The 25766-nt window shown below is 51.2% G+C and overlaps 1 protein-coding gene across 1 annotated transcript in view; it reads left to right on the forward strand.

The window, feature by feature from the left end:
• Nucleotides 1–25766, forward strand: part of CSMD2 (CUB and Sushi multiple domains 2) — a 273933-nt gene that overhangs the window by 189282 nt on the left and 58885 nt on the right. Inside the window, exons 22-34 of the mRNA XM_053964332.1 lie at nt 1238–1407; nt 2931–3087; nt 3690–3881; nt 5241–5367; nt 11235–11437; nt 13227–13418; nt 17291–17429; nt 17890–18077; nt 19677–19871; nt 20623–20739; nt 22394–22507; nt 22669–22764; nt 24771–24974. Of these exons, the coding sequence (XP_053820307.1) occupies nt 1238–1407; nt 2931–3087; nt 3690–3881; nt 5241–5367; nt 11235–11437; nt 13227–13418; nt 17291–17429; nt 17890–18077; nt 19677–19871; nt 20623–20739; nt 22394–22507; nt 22669–22764; nt 24771–24974 (2094 nt within the window). The remainder of the gene's footprint in view (nt 1–1237; nt 1408–2930; nt 3088–3689; nt 3882–5240; nt 5368–11234; nt 11438–13226; nt 13419–17290; nt 17430–17889; nt 18078–19676; nt 19872–20622; nt 20740–22393; nt 22508–22668; nt 22765–24770; nt 24975–25766) is intronic.

Below are 25766 nucleotides of genomic sequence, written 5' to 3' on the forward strand. Positions count from 1 at the left end.
CCCCCCCAAATTCCCCCAGATTTCACCCAGATTCCCACGTGCTGAGGGGCTGTGGATGTGTGTGACAAACCACTGGGATCTTTGCTCTGGGAGGACATCCCTGGGACTTCTGCTCCTGCTTTTTGGAAGGAAGATCCACCTGTGTTATTGTAAAATTCAGGCAAACCCAGAGGGAAGAAATGCTGATGTGTGACTCCAGCTCAGAAATTGAATGATTTCTTTATTATAACTATGCTATCATACATTAATATACTATTTAAAGGAGATACTAAAACTACAAACCTACTTTTCTAACTACCAAATCTAATTACTAACAACTTGTGACCCTCTCTGAGAGTCCAGCCACATTGGATTGGATTGGATTGGATTGGATTGGATTGGATTGGGTTGGATTGGATTGGATTGGGTTGGATTGGATTGGATTGGATTGGATTGGGTTGGATTGGATTGGATTGGGTTGGGTTGGATTGGATTGGATTGGATTGGATTGGATTGGATTGGGTTGGATTGGCCACCAGCCCCAAACAATCCTCACCAGAATCCAACCAAGCAATCACCCCAGGTAAACAATTCTCCAAACACATTCCACATGGGGAAAAACAAGGAGCAGAAATAGAAATTTTCTCTTTCTTTCTCTCTGTGCTCCTCTATGAAAAATCCTGAGAGAGAGAGGGAAATGTGCTGCCACACCGTGCCAGTCCCTGTGATGTGTCCCTGTGAGTCAGGGACTGGAAGTGCCAGATCAGAGTTGGTTTTTGCCAGATCCAAGCTGGGCGCTCCTCACACCCACGATAGCCTGAGCCTCCAGAGCTGCCACCTTTGTCCTCCTCTAGCCAGGATCCTTCTGCCAAGTTTTGAGGCCCACAAATCTTCTGACTTCAGGTTTGGCTGGAAGTCAAATGCTCCGAGTAGAGATCCCGGGTAGATCCACATGGAATCGCCACAGATTCCCAGTTTCCCCCCAAATTCCACCCAGATCCCCCCCCCCCGTATTTACATTCCCACAGATTCTGAAGGAGGAGAGAAGGCTGGCTAGGAAATGTGATGGAAAAGGGAGCAATCTGCAGGGTGTGGTGAATAACGACAGGTTGTGGTGAATAACGACAGGGAGAAGCCCCTTTCCTTGCTGCTGCAAGAAAAGCTGAGCAGCTGTGGCCTTCAGAGGAGTCACCTGCATGTGTGGTGTGGCCAGAACGTGCGTGGGGTCACTGAAATGTGCCTTTGTGTCTCGCTGCAGCTGAGTGTGGCTCGTCCGTGACGGGAACCCAGGGTGTGCTGCTGTCCCCCAACTACCCCCTGAACTACAACAACAACCACGAGTGCATCTACTCCATCCAGAGCCAGCCTGGCAAAGGCATCCAGCTGAAAGCCAGGACCTTCGAGCTGGAGGCAGGAGATGTCCTCAAGGTAATTCTGGCTCGGGCAGTGGAGCTGCTCATGGGAGTGCTCTAAAATTTTTATGGGATTAGGTGGGAGTGACCTCTGTGTCATCCCAGGAATGCTCCAGTGATTGCCATGGCACTGGAGGATCAAATCTTCCCCCAGAAATCTTCAAATTTGGAAGATCAAATTGCCCCCAGACCATCTAAACTTCAGCTCTCACCTGTGGAATTGCACAGGAAAAACTCCTCATCCATCAGAGCAGTTTGAGCATTATTTTAGTGCTTTGAAGAATCAAGGCTGGTTTCTTCCAAAAAAGGGGCTGATTGAAATGCAGAACTCCAGACTCTTCTCAGATTATTCAAGCTTCAGGACTCTGTGGAGGAGGGGACAAATCCAGGCTGAGTTTTTTATTAACCAAAGGAATGGTTTTGAAGGAGGCATTAATATTACAAGGACGTGCTGAGCCATCTTCCCAGGAATGCCTCTGTCCTCATTGAAGTGTCACACTCCAGGAGAGATGTAATCCACATTTCCAGCTCATAAATGACTGGAAAGGGAGGAAGATTTCCTGTTAATGCAAGGAATGTACTCCTTGTCAGAGGAATTACATTCTCTCAGCAGGTTTGTCATCAGCTGCTCATCTGGGGAAAGTTCCTATCGATCTCCACTGGTGAGGAGCTGCTCGTGGTCCTCACAAAAGGAAGGAAGAAAAAAAAACCCATTTGTGTTTTTCTTAAATCACAGCGAATTCAAGGCTCATCTCTGAGTCAGTCTGGGGGAAAAATGTGGGGTTTTTTCAGTAGCTGCTCCGTGGGAAAGAGAGTTGAGGTGATGCAGCCCTGCGTGCAGAGTAAATCAGGGATCAGGAGGAGGGTGCAGATCCTCCAGGGTGTAAATCCTGCTCCTCAGGTGGGCAGCACTGTGGAGTTTCATCAAGTCAGACTTTTAGTGGAGATCCCTGGATCTCAGCTCACATTGCCTAAAGGATTTGCCCCTGTTTGCACTTGGGGATCCAGGGACCGCTCCTGGATCACTTGTGGGACAAATCTTGAAGGGTTTGACTCGCTTTTCCAGCCTGATGCTGGAATTCAGAGTGGGGTTGGTTGTTTTCTTCCCTTTTCCCTCCAATACCCGGGATCAGCTCAGTGCCAGGAGCGAATTCCTTGATTTGAGGTGACCCCAAATCAGGGCACTTAATGGGAGCTGCTCCACCAAAAAAAAAAAAAAGCCAAAGAATAGCCCAGGATGTTGCTGTGAGCAGAGCAGGGACAAGGTGGGATAAATTCCTCCTCATTTCTCTGTTCTAGAGCTCAGTGAAACTGCAGAGAAATCCTGGAATGGTTTGGGTGGGAAGGGACCTTAAGGATCATGCAGTGCCAACCCTGCCATGGCAGGGACACCTTCCACTGTCCCAGTTTGCTCCAAGCCCTGTCCAACCTGGCCTTGGACACTTCAGGGATCCAGGGGCAGCCACAGCCTCTCTGGGCAGTGATGGTTGGATCCCTGGAATGGCTTTTCCAGGCTGGATTTCTTGTTCCCCCTGCCAGGTCTACGATGGCACCAACAGCTCTGCCCGGCTGCTGGGCACCTTCAGCCGCTCGGAGCTGCTGGGCACCAGCATCAACAGCACCTCCAGCTCCATGTGGCTGGAGTTCATCACCGACACTGCCAACACCAGCAAAGGCTTCGAGCTGCAGTTCTCCAGTGAGTTTCAGTCCCATGTGTGCTGGTCAAGGTGTATTTTTATAGTTTTGCGTTGCACGTGAGCGAAGAGTCCCTGCTGTGGTGATCTCGTACCCAAAGTGGAGTTGGAGCGTGGGGAGAGCACAGAATCCCAGGATTACTGAGGGTGGAAAAGCCCTCCAAGGGGATTATTGAGGGTGGAAAAGCCCATCCAGTCTAAGCTGTGCCCGAGCCCCACCTTGTCACTGAGTGCCACACGCAGGCATTCCTTGGACACCTCCAGGGATGGGCACTCCAAACCTCCCTGAGCACCCCCTTCAACCCTTTCCAGGGAGAAATTCCTGCTGATGTCCATTCTGAGCCTCCCCTGGCACAGCTTGAGGCCATTTCCTCTTCTCCTGTCCCTGTTCCCTGGGATATGATCAAACCTTTCCTGCCGAGGCTGTAACGATCCAGAAATCCAGATCAAAACTCCCAACATTAATTAAAACCCCACCAACTTCCAATATGGCCCTTTTGGTCCCCACCACATGACTGTAAGACGAAAACACTTTGGCTTTGTGCAAAACCCTCCTGACTCTGAAATTCCCAGTGCCAACAGCTGCCCTTCCTCCCTGCTGCAGGTTTTGAGCTCATCAAGTGCGAGGACCCCGGCGTCCCCCAGTTTGGGTACAAGGTGCACGACGAGGGACACTTCGCTGGCAGCTCGGTGTCCTTCAGCTGTGACCCTGGCTACACCCTGAGGGGCACCAGGGTGCTGGTGTGCCTGACTGGGGAGAGGAGAGCCTGGGACCAGCCCCTGCCGACCTGTGTGGGTGAGACACCTCCTCCTCCTCCTCCTCCTCCAGGGAGAGATTTCCTTGGATCCCACACCCTGAACACCCTCGGTCCCTGCTCTGCTGGTGCACTGACATTAGCTCTGCTGTTAATTGCTCGTCTGCACTAATTAAGTTGTGTGTGGTAAAGGTCCTTGAGATGGAGACGCCTCTTGCTCTGCCAGAACTTCCAGGAAATGATTTCCTTGTGGATTCCCCACCCTGACCACCCTTGTCCCTGCTTTGCTGATCCACTGACATTAACTCTGCTGTTAATTGCATCTGCATTAATTAATGTGGTGAGGATCCTGTGTGAGATGGAGAGCACTTGAAGCAGCTTTAGCATGAAATAACACTGCCCTAAACACACATTTGACAAGGGTTTTTTGCTTCCTTGTGCTTTTCCAGCCCTTGTCCTTTTCACTCTGGACGTGTTGAAGTGAGTGGCACCTCCTGATAGTGACATCAGCGTGTGTCCTGGCATGTGACAGCTCAGAGCCAGGTTTATTTGAGAGCTGCCTGACACCTGATCCCAGCCCCAGACATTTCAATTCCCTTTGCAGAGTTCCCTTTCACCTGCACCTCTTCCTGCTTGGAAAATTCTGATTTGGGGTTTTTTGTGTGTTAAATGAATGGGGCTGATTGCTGATTCCTGCCCTGCTGTGCCCAGGACATGGGCAAGTTGTTGGACACTGAGTCCCCTGGGAGATCTCCACACCCAGGGATGTGCCCAGCCCCTGGCACTCCGTGTTCTCTCTCCCAGGAGGCAGGACCATTCCTTGGCTGGGGTTTTAGCCTCATTTTTTTTGATGTAAAAAGATAAATCTCTGTCATTTGTGTGTTTTCTTAACCTTCACCCTGTTTGCTCTACATGTGTTGGACATGAGGCCGTGTCTGAGCGTGTGGAAATTAAAAAGAAATGAAAGAAAACTGAAAGAAATGACAATTACAGCATTTGAATGGATATGTCATGGAAATTATTCCAAATCCTCACGTTCTTTGCAGTTCATTTACAGCGACATTTACAAGCTCTTTGGCTTCTTATCCTTCATTTTCTGATGAATCCAAGCAGAGGAGCAGGGCTCCTTCTGTGTGGAGCAGGGAAGCAGGATCCTGGCAGGCTCTGCCTTTGCTCCCTGGGGATTCAGAAAGGTGGAGGCAAGCTTTGCCAGGTGCTCAGAAATGCAGAATAATTCTGATAACTCAGCTGAATTCAGCAATTCTCTTTGTCTTTGTAAGCTTTTAGAATCCCTGGAAAAAGCCAGGAATGATCTCTGTTGCAGGGTGAGATTGTTGCCAAGCAAGAGCCACAGAAAGCCACGAATCTTCTCCCTAACCCCATAAATATTTTTGTTCCAGCTGAGTGTGGAGGGACAATCAGAGGAGAGGCCTCAGGACGGATCCTCTCTCCGGGATATCCAACTCCCTACGACCACAACCTCAACTGCATCTGGACCATCGAGGCAGAGCCTGGATGCACCATTGGGTGAGCTGGGCTCCTGTGGTTTGGCTTCTTTTTGGCTGATTTTTCCAGGTCAATAATTCCATAAAGCAAGGGGGGAGAAGCTCCTGTCGCTCTGAGAGGGACAAGCAGGGAGAAGTCACTGCTTTGGTTCCAGAATCAGGGAGTGGTTTAGGCTGGGTGACTGTGTGCTCCCAGCCATCCTGCTTACCCCTGGCATGCCTGAATTTCCCTTCATTTCCAATGGATCAGGAAAAAACCTTTAAAAAATAAGGCTTTGGCAAAAGGGAGGGGTGAAGTTAGGCGGCTGAGACCTTCAAAAGACTTGCTGTGATCCTGCTGGATGAGAACACGTTTTTGTTCTTCAGTTTCTTCCTTTTTTTCCTCTTTAAGGGAAGTTTCTGGAGGCACAGTACGTAACCACAGAACCACGGAATGGTTTGTGTTGAGAGGGACATTAAACATTTCAACCTCTCTCTGAAAGGCCAGGACACCTTCCACTAAACCAGGCTGCTCAAAGACCCATCCAGCCTGGCCTTGAACACTTCCAGGGCTGGGGCAGCCACAACTTCTCTGGGCAATTTGAGGCAGTTTGATCAGTGGCTGTAATTGTCCTGATGCTCTCAGGGGAGGGCATAAAGTCACTGGGGTGGTTCCTCTTAAGCAGCTGAACTACTTTTCTTTCAGACATTTGCCACCAGCCCAGGCTGCTCAGAGCCCCCAGTGGCATCACTGCTCCTCTGTTTTCAGCCCTGTGTGTCCCCTGTGTGTCACAGCCCTGGGTGGTGGCACCAAACCATGTCCTGGTGCTGCCCGTGGTGTTCCTGAGCTCAAACATCCCAGAGCCTTGGTGTCCATGGACACCTTTCCATAATGGGATGCATCCACAATCAAACCTTTTTTTCCCCACCAGATTAATGAGGAACTTGCCAAAAGTGCTGAATGGCCACGTGGCACAGTCCTGGAATGAGGGTGTTGTGGGAAATCACTGGGAATGTCCCAGGATCCAGGCAGCTCCTGCTCCCTGATCCTTCACTTCTGCCCCACCACCCCCACAGTGATGTTTGCCCAGCCCTGCCAAGCCCTTCAGGGCTGCCCTGGGTGTTCCCACAGAATCCAGGCTGGGCAAAGCCCACAGAAAAATGGAATATTTGGGCAAGCCAAGCTTTGACTCAGTGGTGGGATTTGAGGGGGAGAAATGCACCTTAAAAGTTCAATAATAACAACAACAACAACAATAATAATAATAATAATAATAATAATAATAATAATAATAATAATAGTTATAATCCTCTCCCAGCATCTCCCATCAGAGTTCCCAGTGCTTGTCAGCCATTCCTGCCTCATCCCAAGCCTGTGGCTGTTCCATCCTGAGTTCCTTCCCTCTCAATCCCATCTTCTCCTCCCTGCTGCCTCAGCACCCATCACCTCTCCAGCGCAGCCTGTGCCTCAGGGTGAGCTCTGTGCTGCTTTTAGCCCGTGGAGTTCTGCTGGAGTCAGGTTTGGTCTGGTGCTTTCATTTTTATTTAATGCAGAAATTCCCTCCATTAGCGCTGCCCTTTGGAATGGCTCAATAATGGATAGGTCTGGGTGTGAACAGAGGAGAAAAAGCACGGCCAAAGCAGCTGAATCCCTGCACAAGCAACTTGCACTTGAAATCCTCTCTATTTTTATTCTCCTGGAAAAGGATTTTACAGGACAGAGTAGAGAAGTCCCTTTTTCCCCCCACCCAAAGGCTGCTTCAGCAACTTCGCTCTTGTAATCCCTAAAAGCACCCACATGAGCAGAGATTTGGGATCAGGCAAAGGCTTGGGAGAGGCCAGCAGTGAAAGGAGAAGGCTCCAGGAGGTATCAGAGCCACACACACCTGGTGACCCTGCCTTTCCCAGAGATCAGAGCTCCCTCTCCCTGCCCCTTCATTTCCCAGCTCCAGCAGCACAGATGATCTCAGGGGAGTGGAGAGAGCACATTCCCAGCAACTTCATTTTTATGGTAATCCATTGGAAAAATAATCCTCTTCACGCATGATACAATTGTATAAAGCTCTCATTTATAACTTACATGAAAATTAATCACCAGAGCTTTTGGAATGAAGCTGTTTCTGCACAGCACGAGGGGAAGGGCAGGAGGGTGAGACGGGGAGAAAAACGAGTCTGCACTTCAGAGCCACGAAAGGGAAAGGGCTGCTCTTGCAGAGGGGATTCATTTGGGGCATGGAGTGCCTTGGCTGGGCTGGGAGAGCTGGGGGAGAGGAGGAAGGAGGAGGAAAAGGAGGAGGGTGTGCTGGAAAATGGATGGAAACGCCTTGCCCAGCTGGGAGCAGGGAACACAGAGACATGGCAGAGGTGGGTTGTGGTCCACCCCTGATCCCAGTGTTGTCAAAATCCACTGATGTTATTAATTCATCCCACTTCCATGGGTATTGACAGGTTCCACTTTCCAGAGTTTCAGCTGAAAACAGGAGGGAGAAAATCCCCAGAGCTGGAAGTGATCCCAAAAGGATCATCCAGTGCAGCTCCTGGCCCTGCCCAGACACCCCAAAACCCCACCCTGTGCATCCCAAACGCTCCTGGAGCTCTGGCAGCCCTGGGAATGTCACCACTTCCAGCACTTTGGGATGTTCCACTTCCCAAGGACAGGATATTGAACAGCTTCCAAGCTGGGGAAGCCTCTCTGGGGCAGTGGGCAGCCCCCAGACTGCTGCTGGGGTGGAAAGTGGTGGCTTTGGTGGCACCTCTGTGCCAGGGGGTCCCAGCCTTGCACAGCAGAGCCAAGCTGGAATGGCCTGAGCTTGGATGGGGAATGTCAGCATAAAAACACCTCAGGGTGGTCATTGGGGTTGTGGGGAGCTTGGGGAAGAGCTCCTCAAGGGTTGTTCACACTCTCAGGGCAGAGCTGGGCTCTCCTCTCTGCTCCTTGCTAAGCTGGCAGAACTTCCTCTCTCTCACACTTACATTTATAAAGATATCATCTCCCCAGTTTTTAATTTGCTTTTTAATTTTTTTCCCCCTGCATTTCTAGGCCTGTAATTGGGAAATCTGGATTGTCAGAGTGCAGGAATAGAACTCCTTTCCCCTCAGGAACAGAACTCCTTTCCCCTCAGGAACAGAACTCCTTTCCCCTCAGGAACAGAACTCCTTTCCCCTCAGGGATAGAACTCCTTTCCCCTCAGGAATAGAACTCCTTTCCCTTCAGGAACAGAACTCCTTTCCCTTCAGGAACAGAACTCCTTTCCCCTCAGGAATAGAACTCCTTTCCCTTCAGGAACAGAACTCCTTTCCCCTCAGGAACAGAACTCCTTTCCCCTCAGGGATAGAACTCCTTTCCCCTCAGGAATAGAACTCCTTTCCCTTCAGGAACAGAACTCCTTTCCCCTCAGGAACAGAACTCCTTTCCCCTCAGGGATAGAACTCCTTTCCCCTCAGGAATAGAACTCCTTTCCCTTCAGGAACAGAACTCCTTTCCCCTCAGGAACAGAACTCCTTTCCCCTCAGGAACAGAACTCCTTTCCCCTCAGGAACAGAACTCCTTTCCCCTCAGGAATAGAACTCCTTTCCCCTCAGGAATAGAACTCCTTTCCCCTCAGGAATAGAACTCCTTTCCCCTCAGGAACAGAACTCCTTTCCCCTCAGGAACAGAACTCCTTTCCCCTCCATTGCCTGCTGAAGCAGGGGCTGTGCCTGGTCTCACACTCCAGGCTGAGGGCAAAGCTGAGGTGTGCCTGTGGAAGAGATGGATTTGCTCCAGAGAACTCCAGATCTGATATCCCAGCAGATCACAGGCTGTCCCATGGATCACCTGCATCAAGGTGTTCTCCCCTGGCACAGCCTGAAGTTGTTTTCTTCTCAAATAAAGGGGGGGTGCTTTAGGCAGCCCTGCTGCTGGCAGTTCCAGGGTGTCCCCCCACCCTGGCAGCCTCTCCCTCATCCCAAGGTCTCCAGGGATGAATTTTTTCCAGCATTTCTGGCTCACTGGGTCCAGTTAAGGCTGGGAACAAACGTAATCACACCAAGGCACCCGTGGAGAACAGCTCTGCACCATCCATCCTCATTTTCCTCAAGCTTGGCTTTATTCCTCTTTGCTCAAGGTCTCTGCTTGGGAGATTTATGATTCAGCTCTTTTGGTTTCTCTCTTCTTCTGTGGGCATCATTTTGTTGCTGAGGATTTTGCAGTGGGGCTTTTTTTTTTTTTTTCTCCCCCTTTTTTTTTTTTTTTTTTATGACTCTCCCCTGATTTATTTATGTTTGCCCCAGATAAATGGGAAAGCAGCCAAGTGAAAGCTTCCCTGTTTGCCTCCATGGGCTGGCAGGGATTTCAGCACAGCACCTGATGGGTTTTATTTTTTATAGATTTTTTTTTTTCTGTTTCTTGGTTTCACACTGGGGTTGAGTTGCCCATGGTTGGCCTGATTTTGTTGTGCCAGAGGGAAAATGGGGCAGTGACAAACAGGGACAGGGAAATTCCTCCTCTCCAGGTGGGAAGGGATCAGCTCCTGCTCCATCCCCAGGGAATGGTCACATTCCCAAGGCTGCCACAGCTCCAGGAGGGTTTGGACACCACCCTCAAGGACAGGGTGGGATTTGGGGACGTCTGCAGGGCCTGGAATTGGATTTGATGATCCCTGTGGGTCCATTCCCACTCAGGACACTCAGAGCTGCAGCCTTCTGCTGGTGACTCCCCCAGGTGTCACCGTAACCAGGGCTGGATCCTGTTCTTGGGTGGTTCTTCTGACCTGGGAAGATCCCAAAGATCTTGGAAAAGCTCTGGATCCATCTGCTCCTCATCCTCCCACAGCAGAGCTGAGCCTGGGGAGGAGCAGGGTGAGATCCCACCAGGGATGTGTTGGGACCACGTCTGTCCTGTCCTGGAGTGCCACCAGCCCTCACTTGGGCACGGAGGGACCTCCTGCCTCTCCCTTGGGTCCATCACTGGCCCAGACTCCAACAGGAATTCCCTCACCATGAGGCCTCCTGCAGCTTTCCCTCAGGAATTTCCTGTGGAAGTGCCTTGGCTGAAGGCCTTGAGCCCTCTCTCCAGGACAGACCCAGCTTGGAAATGCAGAGGAAGGGAATGAAATCTGCCTTCAGAGCATCAAAATAAACCCTCAGTGTCAGCTCACTGTCACCTTCGTAACTCCTGTTTTCCCTCCCTTCCCTTCCTGGTGTGGATTTTGGAGCTCTCCCTCCTGCTGCCTCATCTTCTCTCAATTCTCTGCTGAAGTTCCTCTGTTTGCTGATCTAAACCCCATTCTGCAACATCCAGACCTTCCCAAAATACATCAAAATCCTGGAGGTGCTGCAATCCAGCATCGGACCTGGCTGCCTGAATGTGGCACAGACCACACTCCAGGCCTGAATTCCAGAGGAGACAACACCTTCCATGTGGGCCTGGCTGCCTGAATGTGGCACAGACCACACTCCAGGCCTGAATTCCAGAGGAGACAACACCTTCCATGTGGGCCTGGCTGCCTGAATGTGGCACAGACCACACTCCAGGCCTGAATTCCAGAGGAGACAACACCTTCCATGTGGGCCTGGCTGCCTGAATGTGGCACAGACCACACTCCAGGCCTGAATTCCAGAGGAGACAACACCTTCCATGTGGGCCTGGCTGCCTGAATGTGGCACAGACCACACTCCAGGCCTGAATTCCAGAGGAGACAACACCTTCCATGTGGGCCTGGCTGCCTGAATGTGGCACAGACCACACTCCAGGCCTGAATTCCAGAGGAGACAACACCTTCCATGTGGGCCTGGCTGCCTGAATGTGGCACAGACCACACTCCAGGCCTGAATTCCAGAGGAGACAACACCTTCCATGTGGGCCTGGCTGCCTGAATGTGGCACAGACCACACTCCAGGCCTGAATTCCGGGTGTTTTTTGCCCCACAGGCTCCACTTCATGGTTTTCCACACCGAGGAGTTCCACGACGTGCTGCGGATCTGGGACGGGCCGGTGGAGAACGGGATCCTGCTGAAGGAGATGAGCGGCTCGGGGCTGCCTGGGGACATCCACAGCACCTTCAACTCCGTCATCCTGCAGTTCAACACCGACTTCTTCACCAGCAAACAGGGCTTTGCCATCCAGTTCTCAGGTGGGATGTGCAGGGATTCCTCAAAAACCCAACCACACCCAGAGGGAAACCCCAGCCAAACCCAGAGGGAAACCCAACCAAACCCAGAGGGAAACCCCAGCCAAAGCCAGAGGGAAAACCCAGCCAAACCCAGAGGGAAAACTCAGCCAAACCCAGAGGGAAACCCCAGCCAAAGCCAGAGGGAAATCCCAGCCAAACCCAGAGGGAAAACCCAGCCAAACCCAGAGGGAAACCCCAACCAAACCCAGAGGGAAAACCCAGCCAAACCCAGAGGGAAACCCCAGCCAAAGCCAGAGGGAAATCCCAGCCAAACCCAGAGGGAAAACCCAGCCAAACCCAGAGGGAAACCCCAACCAAACCCAGAGGGAAAACCCAGCCAAACCCAGAGGGAAACCCAGCCAAAGCCAGAGGGAAATCCCAGCCAAACCCAGAGGGAAACCCCAGCCAAACCCAGAGGGAAACCCAGCCAAACCCAGAGGGAAAACCCAACCAAACCCAGAGGGAAAATCCAACCAAACCCAAAGGGAAACCCCAGCCAAACCTCAGCCCTGCAGACACATTCATTTCAGTTATTTAGGGTGATATATTCCAATATTTACAGAGTGTTCCAGGTTTGTGCAGTTGTTTTAATAATAAACAGGGAGTGGTTGGGTGAGTGATGATGTGACTTTCCCTGGACTGAGACACATTGAAACATCTTCCCAAGTTTGGTTTTTTTTTTTTTCCATAACTTTCTGTCCAGGCTGCCTTGTTGGCTGGGGGAACAAGCCAGCATTTTGGGGAGAATTTCTGCTGGGTTTCAGACCTTTGGGATGACTCAGACAGAGGCAGAGCTTTGTGTCACCCAGCACAGCAGTGCCATCCTGGGTTTTTTTTTGCCAGATTTGTGTCTCATCCTGCCAGGAAGGACCAGCCTGGGCTGTTAACTTCCTTATCTCCAGCTGCACAGAAAGAGAGGGATTTCCTCTGGCTCTTTCAAGAGCAGCTTTCTCTAAACTGCCTGGGTGTAACAGACTCTCATCAACTTAGCAGGAAATAAGCTCCTGATCTGGAGCTGGGCTTTATTGACTGCTCCTGCTCAAAGCCTTTGTTCAGCAGGTGTGACTAAGCAGCCAGACCTGAGCTCAGACCTGTCCACTTTGGGATCTTGGGAGCTTTAATGAGGTGGATAAGCCCACAAAACTCCTATTACTCTGGGATTTTCCCTGCTGGTAAATCCTTGTGCTGTTGGCAGACCTTGAGCTCAGGCAGCAGCGAAGCTTTGCCTGTCCCCAGCTCAGGGGACATCTCAGACCTCAAAGAGAGGCAGCAACAAGTCTGGAAGGGAAACAAACACATTTCTGAAAGGTCAGGCTTGATGCTTCACAGATCTTGAGGCTAAATTTCTCTGCCACTCAGGGGAAAGCATCAAGTGCTGGTGGCTGAGTTGATTTTGCAGCATGTGCCTGGCACAGAACTCTCCAAAAACACCGTGGAAGATCAGTGGGTGTCTGGCCTGATGGAGTAAACAAGCCATGTGCACAATTCTACATCAAAGCTGCTCCCTGGGTGCTGCTCTTGAACTTGCTGGTCCCCAGAGCCTTTCCCAGCTGGAGTGGCAGATGCTCAGAGCAAAGGGAAAGGCAATTTTTGTGCGTGGGGGAACTTCTTGGGATGCTGAGGGAGGAGGGATAGGGAAACAAGGCATGGCCTGGATGTCTGGGTAAGGACAGAGCCTCAGGACAGCCGGTGCTGCAGGCCTGGTGTTAAATAAACATTTATATTCAAGAGTGCTTTCGATTCCCTTCAGTTTCCACTGCCACGTCCTGCAACGACCCAGGGATCCCCCAGAACGGGAGCCGGAGCGGGGACAGCAAAGAGGCCGGGGACTCCATCACCTTCCAGTGCAACCCCGGCTACGCCCTGCAAGGGGAGGCCCAGATCACCTGTGTGCAGATCGAGAACAGGTTCTTCTGGCAGCCAGACCCGCCCACCTGCACAGGTACGGGCACGGGGACACAGATCTGTAACCTGGGCACATGGACACAGATCTGTCACCTGGGCACGGGGACACAGATCTGTCACCTGGGCACAGGGACACAGATCTGTCACCTGGGCACAGGGACAAAGATCTGTCACCTGGGCACAGGGACACAGATCTGTCACCTGGGCACACGGACACAGAGCCCTGTCCTGGCACAGGGACACAGATCTGTCACCTGGGCACGGGGACACAGATCTGTCACCTGGGCACACGGACACAGAGCCCTGTCCTGGCACAGGGACACAGATCTGTCACCTGGGCACAGGGACACAGATCTGTCACCTGGGCACACGGACACAGAGCCCTGTCCTGGCACAGGGACACAGATCTGTCACCTGGGCACGGGGACACAGATCTGTCACCTGGGCACATGGACACAGATCTGTCACCTGGGCACATGGACACAGATCTGTCACCTGGGCACGGGGACACAGATCTGTCACCTGGGCACAGGGACACAGATCTGTCACCTGGGCACACGGACACAGAGCCCTGTCCTGGCACAGGGACACAGATCTGTGATCTGAATCCATGGACACAGATCCATGTTCTAAACCCATGGACGCACATCCATGTTCTAAGTCCATGGACACAGATCCTTGTCCTGGATCCATGGACACACATCCATGTTCTAAACCCATGGACACAGATCCATCTCCTGGATCCATGGACACAGCTCCATGTCCTGAGTCCATGGACACAGATCCTTGTCCTGAACCCATGGACACAGATCCATGTTCTGGATCCATGGACACAGCTCCATGTCCTGGATCCATGGACACAGCTCCATGTTCTAAACCCATGGACACAGCTCCGTATCCTGAGCCGTGTTGTAAAATTTCACCCCACACATCTTAAAAAAATAAGAAATATTTTTTAAAATACCCTTCAGGTGTCCGGAGCTGTGATTAAAAAAATGCTGAATTTCTAATACTTCAAATGGTACTTCAAATTATACTTCAATTGTTTATAGTTGATTTTTCAGCCAATTTCAATGTGAAGTGACAAAAGATTTGGAGGAAGAATCAGTGAAATATCAGTAACTGGGGAGAGGCAGCTTGGTTGGAGCTAAACTGGGAAAATTCAGCGTTAAATTTAGGGCTGATTTGGGGTATTTAGCATTTCAAATGTGTTCTCCCCTCTTTGTGGCACAGCTGCCAAGCAATCCAGGCTGGGAGAACCCCGGGAGGTTTGGGCCATTTGAAGTCTGCATCCCTCCCAATCCCAGGCAGCACTGGCTGGGTCCAGCTCCTGCTTCAAATCCTTTGGAGACTCTGGGTGGGATTTTCAAAGGAATCCGAGGGTGTTGAACACTTCTCTCCCTCAGGCTTTTCAAAAATGAGTCCTTAGATTTCAGTTTCTTTGGAGTTTTCCCCTGACGTTACAGTCTGGGAGGGGAAAGCACCCTTGGGGTTAAAATTAGGGTGAATGGGCACAGAGGAGATGCTGGTGGGTTCTTCCAAGGCATTTTTTGGGGGCCTTTCAGGTAAATTTTTTCATGTCTGTGCTGTGATTTCTTGGTGTGTCCCAGAGGGATAAAAGTTCTCTGTGCCTGAGTCTGGACGTTGATGGAGAAGTTGTTTTAAAGCTTTGGAAGAGAGTCTCTAGTCTCCAGTTGGATATTTCTAGACCAGCCCCACTGGGTTTTTCCTGCTGTTTTTCTTTACCAAAGCCCACAGGAGAATCCCATCTGCTCATTCCTTGATGGAAAATCCTTCCAAGGATTATCCCATCACTTGTGTCCCATCCCAGCTCATTCCCCACTCTGTAGCTGCTGTCAGACCCCCCCCCACAAGCTGTGCTCTCCTTGCTCTCATCCCATCCCAAATGTGGGAGGGTTGATGGTTATTCCAAGGTATTTTTGGGAGGCCTTCAGCCAAATTTTCCGTATCTGAGCTGTGGTTTCCTGGTGTGTCCCAGAAGGAAAACATTTCTCCGTTCTTGGACTTGGAGAAAGGTCTCTAATCCCTACTATGACATTTCTAGACCAGCCCCGCTGGGTTTTACCTGATATTTTTCTAGATGTTTTTCTTTACCAAAGCCCACAGGACAATCCCACGTGCTCACTCTTTCATGGAAAATCCTTTCAAGATTTATCTCATCGTTTTTGTCCCATCCCAGCTCATTTCCCACTCTGTAGCTGCTGTCAGACCCCCTTCCTCTCACCCCATCCCGAATACGTGAGGGTTGATCCAGGGAAATCTCAGAGCCCTCACAAGGAGCCTGCAGAAAAAAACCGACAGGGAAAATACCCGTCATGTTTTGCCACGGCGACAAACACGAGCAGGCACTTTGAGCCTTAAAAAAAAGTAATAATTGATTTTTCAATCAGCTTGGCATTTAATGTGCCGGGAAGTGGAGTAAACACGACCGAGCCATTTAGGCCCGGACGTGTTTTCACCTCGTTACAAGCGAACAGGCCTTGACAGGGAGTTCCATAAACGCAGCAGAAAAGTGGAAGATCTCCCTCCCTCTCTCTCTCTCTCTCTCTCTCTCCCCTCCTGGCTCCTCATTTACGGATTTTAGGAAGGCCCTGGTGGCACCCAGAGCTCTGTCACCTGTGGGATGGCAGAGCCGCCGCAGCCTCGTGTCACACACGAGCCTCAGGGTCACTTCTTGTGGCCACCAGGAATCGAGGTGGAGAACAGCTGAGTCCTTTCACCTCCGGAGGAATTTTGATGGATCTGGCTCACTCCCAGGGGCTTCGTGGGATGATCTCTTTAGAGCTGCATTTTCCTCACACGGGGCGCCAGTTGCGAGTTTGCGGGCCCCACGTTCGGGCAACTCCCTGAGGGCTCCCCTGGCAGGGGGAAACCCTCTTGAAGCAGTTCTTTGTCAGGAAAAGCACACGCACAAGACTTTTTTCGGTCTTCAGGTTCTTGTTTTATTGTTACCTTATCAAAACTTCAGCACGCTGGCTGCACCCAGGCCTTACATGCGTGAAAACAGCACAAAATGGCTAACAAACTGGCGCTGCAAGGTCTTTCCAAGTCTAACCTAAAAGTGAACTACCCAATTAAGGAGTGACACCTGGATTATTTCCCTTTCTAACCCAAAAACTGACCCCTAAAGGTCCGCAATGCGGATTTTTCTGCCCAATTACAAGATACCACCCAAACCCATGAAGAAAGAAGAAAGGAACTTAAGACAACACCCTGTATTCTCCATCTTGTCCCCATCTACAACATGCTAAAAATCCTAAAATCTAAATTTCTCACCCATGTGACATACTACACTACTCTTTACAATTTCTACAATCTATTTTACACTTTTGTGGTCTCTGGTTTACTTTGAAGCTTTGGAGGCTTTTCCATCAATGAGGGTCAGTGTTTTCCTGGGGGTCAGAGCACCCCAGGGCACACAGGGGGATATTCCCCTTGCCCTGGGTTCCAACACTCCCCAATTACAAGATACCACCCAAACTCAAAAAGAAGAAGGAAGAAGAAAGAATCTCGAGACAACACCCTGTGTTCTCCATCTTGTCCCCATCTACAACATGCTAAAAATCCCAAAATCTGAATTTCTCACCCACGTGACATACTAAATACTCTCATCTCTGCAATCTATTTTACACTTTTGTGGTCTCTGGTTTACTTTGAGGCTTTGGAGGCTTTTCCATGAATGAAGGTCAGGGTCAGTGTTTTCCTGGCAGTCAGAGCACCCCTTGCCCTGGGTTTCCACATCTTCCCACTAAAATATCCCGGGATTCTGTGCTTTCTCAACCCCCCCCCCCGTCTATCACATCTCCATCTTTTCCCATTCCTGCTTCCCATTTGCTGCTTTGGAAGTCTCTGTGCTCCAAAGCCTCACGCTGGGTGGTTTTCCTGCAGCTCCCTGTGGCGGGATCCTGACGGGCCCGGCTGGGGTGATCCTGTCCCCGCAGTACCCGGAGCCGTATCCGCCAGGGAAGGAGTGTGACTGGAAGCTGACAGTGTCCCCTGACTATGTCATTGCCCTGGTGTTCAACGTGTGAGTACGCAAGGGTTCGGTGCCACGGCCCTGGGGACACGGAGCGGGGAGGGATCAATCTGGCTGTGGGTGTCTGAACTCTGGGAAGGAACCAACCCAAGGCTGATGGAACTGTCCCATACCCCTGGATAACCTGTTCCCAGACTTTTTTTGAGGGGGGAGATCCTCGTCTTCCAGCGGCAGCTCCTCTTTGATACACAGAACATGGCGGGGTACAGCCTGGGAATCCCTGCAGCAGCTCCGGCTCAGGCTCTGTCTCCTGACTCCATCCCCATTCCTGGATTCCTCACACGTGGGATGGAGGCAGCAGGATTTTGGAGCAGGATTTTGGATCAGGAATGTCCTGCTTGGCAGAACTTTGCAGCCAATCCCTGCCCTGGGGTTCCACATCCCAGGACCTCAGCCCGGAGTTCTCCAGGGACATGTCCCGACTCCAAGCTCTCCTCCTTTGCTTTTGCAGCTTCAGCTTGGAGCCTGGCTATGATTTCCTGCACATCTACGACGGGCCTGACTCCCTGAGCCCCCTGATTGGGAGTTTTTATGGCTCCCAGCTCCCGGAGAGGATCGAGAGCAGCAGCAACAGCCTTTTCCTGGCGTTCCGGAGCGACGCCTCCGTCAGCAACGCCGGCTTCGTCATCGAGTACACAGGTGAGGGCTGAGGGCACACCTGGCCCAGCAGCTACCTGGGGCTTTCCCTGGGCTTATTCCCAGATTATTCCACCTTGTTGGAGCAATCTCTCGTTGGGAGAGGCTGTGGAAAACACCTTCCAGGGGGAATTCTGGTGTTCCGCCACCCCCGAAGCAGAGGGTGGAGAAAGGGAGGGAGGTGAAGAGGAGTGGAGTGAAACAGGAAAAGAGGAAAAGTGGTGCTCAGAGTGTCCAGAATTTGTGCATCAAGACCCCACTGAGCACGGGAGAAGCCAGGATTTCAGGATTTAAAGGCTGAGGATACAAATGTGTGATGGGCAGTGGGGGTTGACCAGTCTGTGGCTCCCAAAACAGAGAATTGATGCTCTGGGGAAAAAAAAATCCCATCCTTTTGTGCCTCATTCACCTGGATCACCTGGTGCAGCTACTGTGGACAGGAAACCATGGGATCATCTGATTTTTCGTGCAGAGAAGCAAAAGCAAGACCTGTGGGCTTTACAGTTTCCTGTTTCTCCTTCCACACCTTCCCCAAAATCTGAGAGCCCCTGATTTAATGCTTAAGCACACTTGAATTGTTCCCAGAGCCACTGCTCTCAGAAAAGCCCTCGTCTTTAATGAGCAATTTCAAAATGACAAAAGAGCTGGATTAATCAAAGCCTCTAATTATATTGCAGGCAGGAAAAAAAATAAGAGAAAGAGAAAAAAAAAACAAAAAAAAAAAAAGCTGTTAGAAGAAGAAGAATAAGGAAAGAAATAGCTAGGTCCTGACAGATCTGTAGTGTTCCTTGGAATTTTTATATGGAAATGGGATTTTAAACTCTGCAGGGCAGAGAATTTTTCATTCTCTACCTGCCAGGAGGGTGGAGCAAGGTGGGGTTTGGCCTCTGCTCCCAGGGAACAGCAACAGGATGAGAGGGAACAGCCTCCAGTTGTGCCAGGGGAGGCTCAGGTTGGACATCAGCAGGAATTTCTGCATGGAAAGATGTCAGGCCTTGGAAGGGGTGGAATCCTCACCCCTGGAGGTGCCCAGGGAATAAATGAAAGAATCCCAGACTGGTTTGGGTTGGAAAGGACCTTAAAACGCATCCAGCTGCATAGGCAGGGACACTTCCACTGTCCCAGATTGCTCCCAGTTCCATCCAGCCTGGCCTTGGACACTTCCAGGGATGGGGAATCCACGATTTCTCTGTGCCAGGGCCTCCCCATCTCAAATAGGATTTGTCCTTGTGGCACTTGGTGACAAGGTGGGGATGGGTCACAGCTTGGACTCAATGACCCTGAAGGGATTTTCCAGCCTCAGCGATCCTGGGATTGTGTGAAATCCAAGTTCTGCCTTGCTGCTTGGATTTTGGGTGCCCGTGTGGGATCTGGAGCCTCCCTTCTCCCAGTGCTCCACAGGAGGGTCTGGAGCAGCCAGAATCCAAACCAAATCCCAAATCCAGACCCTGCAGATGGTGCCAGTCCTTGTGAAAATCCCACAAATTCCCAGGTGAAGAAAAAAAAAAAAAACAACCTAAAAAAACCTCCCATTTCACTGCTCAAAACAGCAGAGGAGCTGTGTCAGAGGAATAAAAATCCTGGGAATTCTTTTCCCTGCAGAGAACCCCCGGGAGTCCTGCTTTGACCCGGGGTCCATCAAGAACGGCACCAAGGTGGGCACGGACCTGAAGCTGGGCTCCACCATCACCTTCTACTGTGATGGGGGCTACGACATCGAGGGGGGCCCCACCCTCACCTGTGTCATGGGAGGGGATGGAAAACCCACCTGGAACAAGCCTCGCCCCACCTGTACAGGTAAATCCCACGGGAAGGGGCAGGGGGAAGGATCTGCTCAAGACGCGTCGCCCGTGGAAAGCTGGGTGTTAATTCAGAGGGGTTTTCTCAGTTTTTTCCGTAAGTTTTTAGGGGTTTTACCAGGAATTAGTTGTCATCGTTTTTCAGGGGTTTAACAGCTCTTCTTTTGACAGGAAGAGCTGGTTTCTGGGAGTTTTTTTTTGAGCTTTTTTTTGGAGACAGATGGGAAACTGGACATGGCTGATTCAGTGCCTGACACATCCCAAGTGCCTGGCAGGAGTCAGGAATCCACTTAAACCCTGGCTAAACCTGATCCTTGCTAATCCAAACCCTCAATCTTGGGCGTTCCTGAGCAGGGGCAGAGCTCAGTGACAAAACAAGGGGTTTTTCCTTCTGTTTTCTCTGTGGTTATTTTGTTTTCTTTTCTGACTTCATGGTTTGCAGTCAGACTTGAGCTGAGAAGGGAATCAGGCAGCTGGTGGGGGGGAAGGAATGAAATCCCTAATTTGGGAAGGCTCTGGCGGGGAAAACTGTGGCAAAAGGAGCTCATCCCCAGCTGTGAGGTGGGGAACAGTGCAAATCCCACATTAATTAGTGGTTTGATAATTCCACGTGGAGCCAGCACGGACTCGGAGTGGGATCAACCTGATTTTTCCAACGAGACCTTTCAGGGAGCAGCACCTGGAGCAGGGAATGGTGGCTGGGGACATTTCCAGGCTCCAGGGATGCTCCATGATCTTTTCCCTTGCAGCTCCCTGTGGAGGGCAGTACACAGGCTCAGATGGAGTCGTCCTGTCCCCAAATTATCCCCAAAACTACACCAGTGGCCAGGTGTGCCTGTACTCCATCGTCGTGCCCAAGGACTATGGTACCATGCTTGGAATTTTTATGGGATTCTCTTCTTGCTGCTCTTATTTGCTGGGTTTTTAATGATGATTTTTTAACAAGTGCATCCAGAACTGGAGATAGGGCAGGTGGGACAGTAGCAAGTGGTGCTGTTGGGTGCTCTTTGTGCTGGAGTCGGAGAAAATTTCGGATTTGTCCAGGTTTTGTCCAAAGCTCAATCCAAGGGGAGCCAATTACACCTAATTAATAATTACTGTTCCTCGGTGGAATTCTGCACCTCGTGTTCCATAGGCAGGGAAAGGGGATGAGTCACAGAAAATTCCCAGTGGGTTGGAAATCAGTGGGAAAATGTCGTGGCAAGGAACCCGGGGGAGGCTGGTACTGCCTCTGGAGTTTGGGGTAAATAAAGGGCTCCCATTTCTCCAGGCTGTCACTCAGGCCTTGTCCCTGCCTGGAATAAAGGCAGCTGAAACACGGGGCAAAGGCTGTGCTGGGAAAAGAGATCCCAGTTTGGAATGCTGGGAATCCTGGGAGGTCCTGGGCAGGGCCAGGGGTTGGACTCGATGGTCCTTGGGGTCTGCTTCAGCTCAGGGGATTCTGTGATTCCATGAAAGTGCCTTGGCTCCGTGGGCTGGCTCTGTAGGGCGGTGGTAGGGACAGCAGTGGGATGGCAGTGGGGGCAGCAATGGGACAGCAGTGGGGACAGCAGTGGGACGGCAGTGGGGTCAGCAGTGGGATGGCAGTGGGGGCAGCAGTGGGGGCAGCAATGGGACAGCAGTGGGGTCAGCAGTGGGATGGCAGTGGGGACAGCAGTGGGACGGCAGTGGGGGCAGCAGTGGGGGCAGCAATGGGATGGCAGTGGGGGCAGCAGTGGGGTCAGCAGTGGGATGGCAGTGGGGGCAGCAATGGGACAGCAGTGGGGGCAGCAATGGGACAGCAGTGGGGTCAGCAGTGGGATGGCAGTGGGGGCAGCAGTGGGGGCAGCAATGGGACAGCAGTGGGGTCAGCAGTGGGATGGCAGTGGGGACAGCAGTGGGACGGCAGTGGGGGCAGCAGTGGGGGCAGCAATGGGATGGCAGTGGGGGCAGCAGTGGGGTCAGCAGTGGGATGGCAGTGGGGGCAGCAATGGGACAGCAGTGGGGGCAGCAATGGGACAGCAGTGGGGGCAGCAATGGGACAGCAGTGGGGGCAGCAGTGGGATGGCAGTGGGGGCAGCAGTGGGGGCAGCAATGGGACAGCAGTGGGGGCAGCAGTGGGATGGCAGTGGGGACAGTGCTGGGATTGAGTGGGGACGGCAGTGGGCATGATGGTGTGGTGACCATGAGGACAGCAGTGTGGTGACCCTGGGGACAGCAGTGTGGGGACAGTGTGGTGACAATGAGGACAGCAGTGTGGTGACTCTGGGGACAGCAGTGTGATGACACTGGGGACAGCAGTGGGACAGCAGTGTGATGATGCTGGGGACAGCAGTGTGGTGAAACTGGGGACTTCAGTGTGATGACTCTGGGGACAGCAGTGTGGTGACACTGGGGACAGCAGTGTGATGACTCTGGGGACAGCAGTGTGATGACTCTGGGGACAGCAGTGTGGTGATGCTGGGGACAACAGCATGGTGATGCTGGGGACAGCAGTGGCCGGTGCCAGCCCTGTCCCTGTCCCTGTCCCTGTCCCCGCAGTGCTCTTCGGGCAGTTTGCCTTTTTCCAGACGGCGCTCAATGACGTTGTGGAGGTGCACGATGGCCCCACGCAGCACTCACGGCTGCTCAGCTCCCTCTCAGGCTCTCACTCAGGTAGGGAGCTGCTCCCTGTCCCTGTCCCTGTCCCCTGTCCCTGTCCCCTGTCCCTGTCCCTGCTGGGGAAAGCAGCTTTGTCACAGCTGACACCCAACACCTGCTCCCTGTGGTTCATTCCTTCACCTCTGTCTCTCCTGTTTTCCCTCCTCCCCATCCAGGGGAATCTCTGCCATTGGCCACCACCAACCAGATCCTCATCAAATTCAGCTCCAAGGGTCAATCCACAGCCAAAGGCTTTCATTTTGTCTACCAAGGTGAGTTCAGGTGTGTTCTGGAAATGTCCTCGGGTCGCTCCCAGGGGTGTCCTGAGTGCCCTGAGCTGCTTTTGGTGTCTGGGTGTTCTGAGCAGGGAATATCACAGGAAATTAGGATTCCTTTGGGAGCAGAGCTCTGGCAGGGCTGTCTGGCTGCTGTGGGTTCTTTGTATTCTGCCCTTTCATTCCCACTCAGCCTGAACCCTGCACATCCCAGGATTACCATCAGCCCCATCCCGGCGTCGTGCCTGGAGTCACACAGGGAATTTGGAGATTTATCCCACAGCAATTCTTCCCAGTGGCATTTTTAGCACTTTGCTGGGTGTAAGCAGCTGAAATCCCGTCTGGCAGCTCGGAAATCCTCCCTCTGTGCGAGTCACAGGCTCGGGGCTGTCACACTCCTGCCCCTTGATCCTTTCAGTAACAGCTTCGTGCTGCACTGGGCGAGAACAACTCAGGGATTTTATGGGAGTAAATAGCAAATGATGCATGGAACAGTGGGAAAGCAGACGGGATTTCTCACCCACCTGCTCCCTGGAGTTATCTCTGGGAACATCCAGGCTCTTGCTGCAAAGAGGGGACAGACACTGGCATGACCTGAGCCTTCTCCAGGGGAGAAGCAAAGCATGGTTTGGATTTTGGAGTAGTTAGAGATCTGTTCTCTTGAATTCCTGCCTAATGAGTGTGAAACAGCCGTGGTTGTGATTGTAATCTTCAAAGAGCTCAGCAGATCAAAGGTTTTGTTGAAACCAGGAAAAGTTTCCTCCTCCCTCCTGCAAGAGCTGCATGGGAAGCAAGGGGAAAAGGGCGATCCTGATTTGGATCTGCCTGGCCAGACTCTAATTAGATAAACACTCAGAAATTTAAAGCAACTCAGAGGAAAATATTAATTGAATTCTTCTTTGGAAATAGACCTGTTATTTTGATAAATTCTCCTCATTTATCTGCCAGACTCATTCCTGTCTTTGATTGTAATTCCCAGTACTCAACAGGAATATCAACAATTTCAGCACCATCACAACTTAAATCCCCCTTTTCTCTCTTTTCCAAAGAAGATTCTTTCCCAATTGCTGTTCCTTCATGGCCATGAGGCCCAGGGAGCTGAGGAACCCAAAGGGTTCCCCGCGGAGGCTCCTGCGTTGGGTGACAAAACAACTTCTTGGGAAGCCACTGCCAAATCCTTTTGTTCCCCTGGGTAAAAACAACCTTTTGATGTGGGGGAAGTTCTCTGGAGGAAGACAGTGAGGGGGTTCTGGATGTCCCAGCTGCTTTTATTTCAGGTATAGAATCATTAAATCATTAAGGTTGGGAAAAAACCTCCAAGATGTTCAAGTCCAATGCTTGAATTAAGCCAGTCTTTGGGATTTAGATAAAATCAAGCCATGGTTATGCTTGGATTCATCCTTTCTTTGTGATTTAAATGCTTTGGGATTTAGGTACAATCAGTCAATGGCCAAGTTTGAATTCAGCCCCTCTTTGGGGTTTAAACACTTTGGTTTTTAGGTGCAATCAGTCAATGGCCAAGTTTGGATTCAGCCCCCCTTTGGGGTTTAAACACTTTGGGATTTAGGTACAATCAGCCAATGACAGAGTTTGGATTCAGCCCCCCTTTGGTGTTTAAACACTTTGGGATTTAGGTACAATCAGTCAATGGCCAAGTTTGGATTCAGCCCCCCTTTGGTGTTTAAACACTTTGGGATTTAGGTACAATCAGTCAATGGCAGAGTTTGGATTCAGCCCCAATCCTTCAGGTTTTTAGGTACAATCAGTCAATTTGGGGAGTGATCTGGGGAGAAAGGGAGAGGGTTCACACATGAGTAGCCAAAGTTTGCGGGCAGTGAAGTCTCCTCACTGCTCATTTTTCCCAATTTTCCAAGCCTGCATTTAGCACCTCCGTGGGGTTTAGCTCCGCGGGGATTCCGCCGCGAAACTGACGACTCTTTGCTCCACCAGCTCACGCTCCCCGCACTAACTGTGTTGTGTCTGCCTTCCCCTGCTGCTGCCAGCCGTGCCCCGCACCAGCGCCACGCAGTGCAGCTCGGTGCCGGAGCCGCGGCACGGGCGGCGCCTGGGCAGCGACTTCGCCGTGGGCGCCGCGGTGCGCTTCGAGTGCAGCCCCGGCTACGGCCTGCGTGGCTCCCCTGCCATCCAGTGCCTGGCCATGCCCGGCGCCCTGGCACAGTGGAACTCCTCCGTCCCCACCTGCGTGGGTAGGTGGCACCGGGGGATGGAGGTGGCAACGGGGTGGGTGGCGCTGGGAGCGGCGTTGTGTCGCTGTTGGACGCGAGGCGAGGGCGCAGAGGCTCGGTGAGTTTGAGAGAGGGGAAAGAGCTGGGTTTATTTCTGATGTGAATTATAGAACTCTGTGTAGAATATAGAATTATATAGAGAATATATAGAATTATATATAGAATTCTAAAAGTGACAGCGGATTGGAGGGTGAAATTGCCACCTCTCCAACCACACTGGTCAAACCAACAGTGAGTTCTATATAGATTATATAAATTCTATAGAGAATATATAAATTCTATGTAGAATATATAAATTCTATATAGAATTTATACTGGTCAAACCAACAGTGAATTCTATATAGAATATATAAATTCTATACAGAATTCTAAAAGTGACAGTGGATTCGAGGGTGAAATTGCCACCTCTCCACCTACACTGATCCAACTAATTTGCTCATCAATTCTCTCTTCTCACAAAGAAGAACGCAAAACAATCATTATTTACATGAACAGTGTGTGAGAACTCCAGTAGAAATATGTAAACGTTACCAGAAGGTTAAAGAAGTTTTGTGAAAACTTTAAAATTTTCAAAAGAGCTATAAAAGAAAACTTAACACTTTTAAAAATCAGGGCAATAGTGTTGCTGTCTGGGTTGTCCTAAAAGGGTTCAGGGTTGGATGTTGGTGGTGCTTGTGGGTGTCTTCCAGCCCAGGGTGTCGTGTGGGAAAAAATCAACAGCAAAACCAAGCACTAATGAATGTAAATGTAAAT

Source organism: Vidua chalybeata, chromosome 25 (genome assembly GCF_026979565.1).
Source record: "Vidua chalybeata isolate OUT-0048 chromosome 25, bVidCha1 merged haplotype, whole genome shotgun sequence".
Lineage (NCBI taxonomy): Eukaryota > Metazoa > Chordata > Aves > Passeriformes > Viduidae > Vidua > Vidua chalybeata.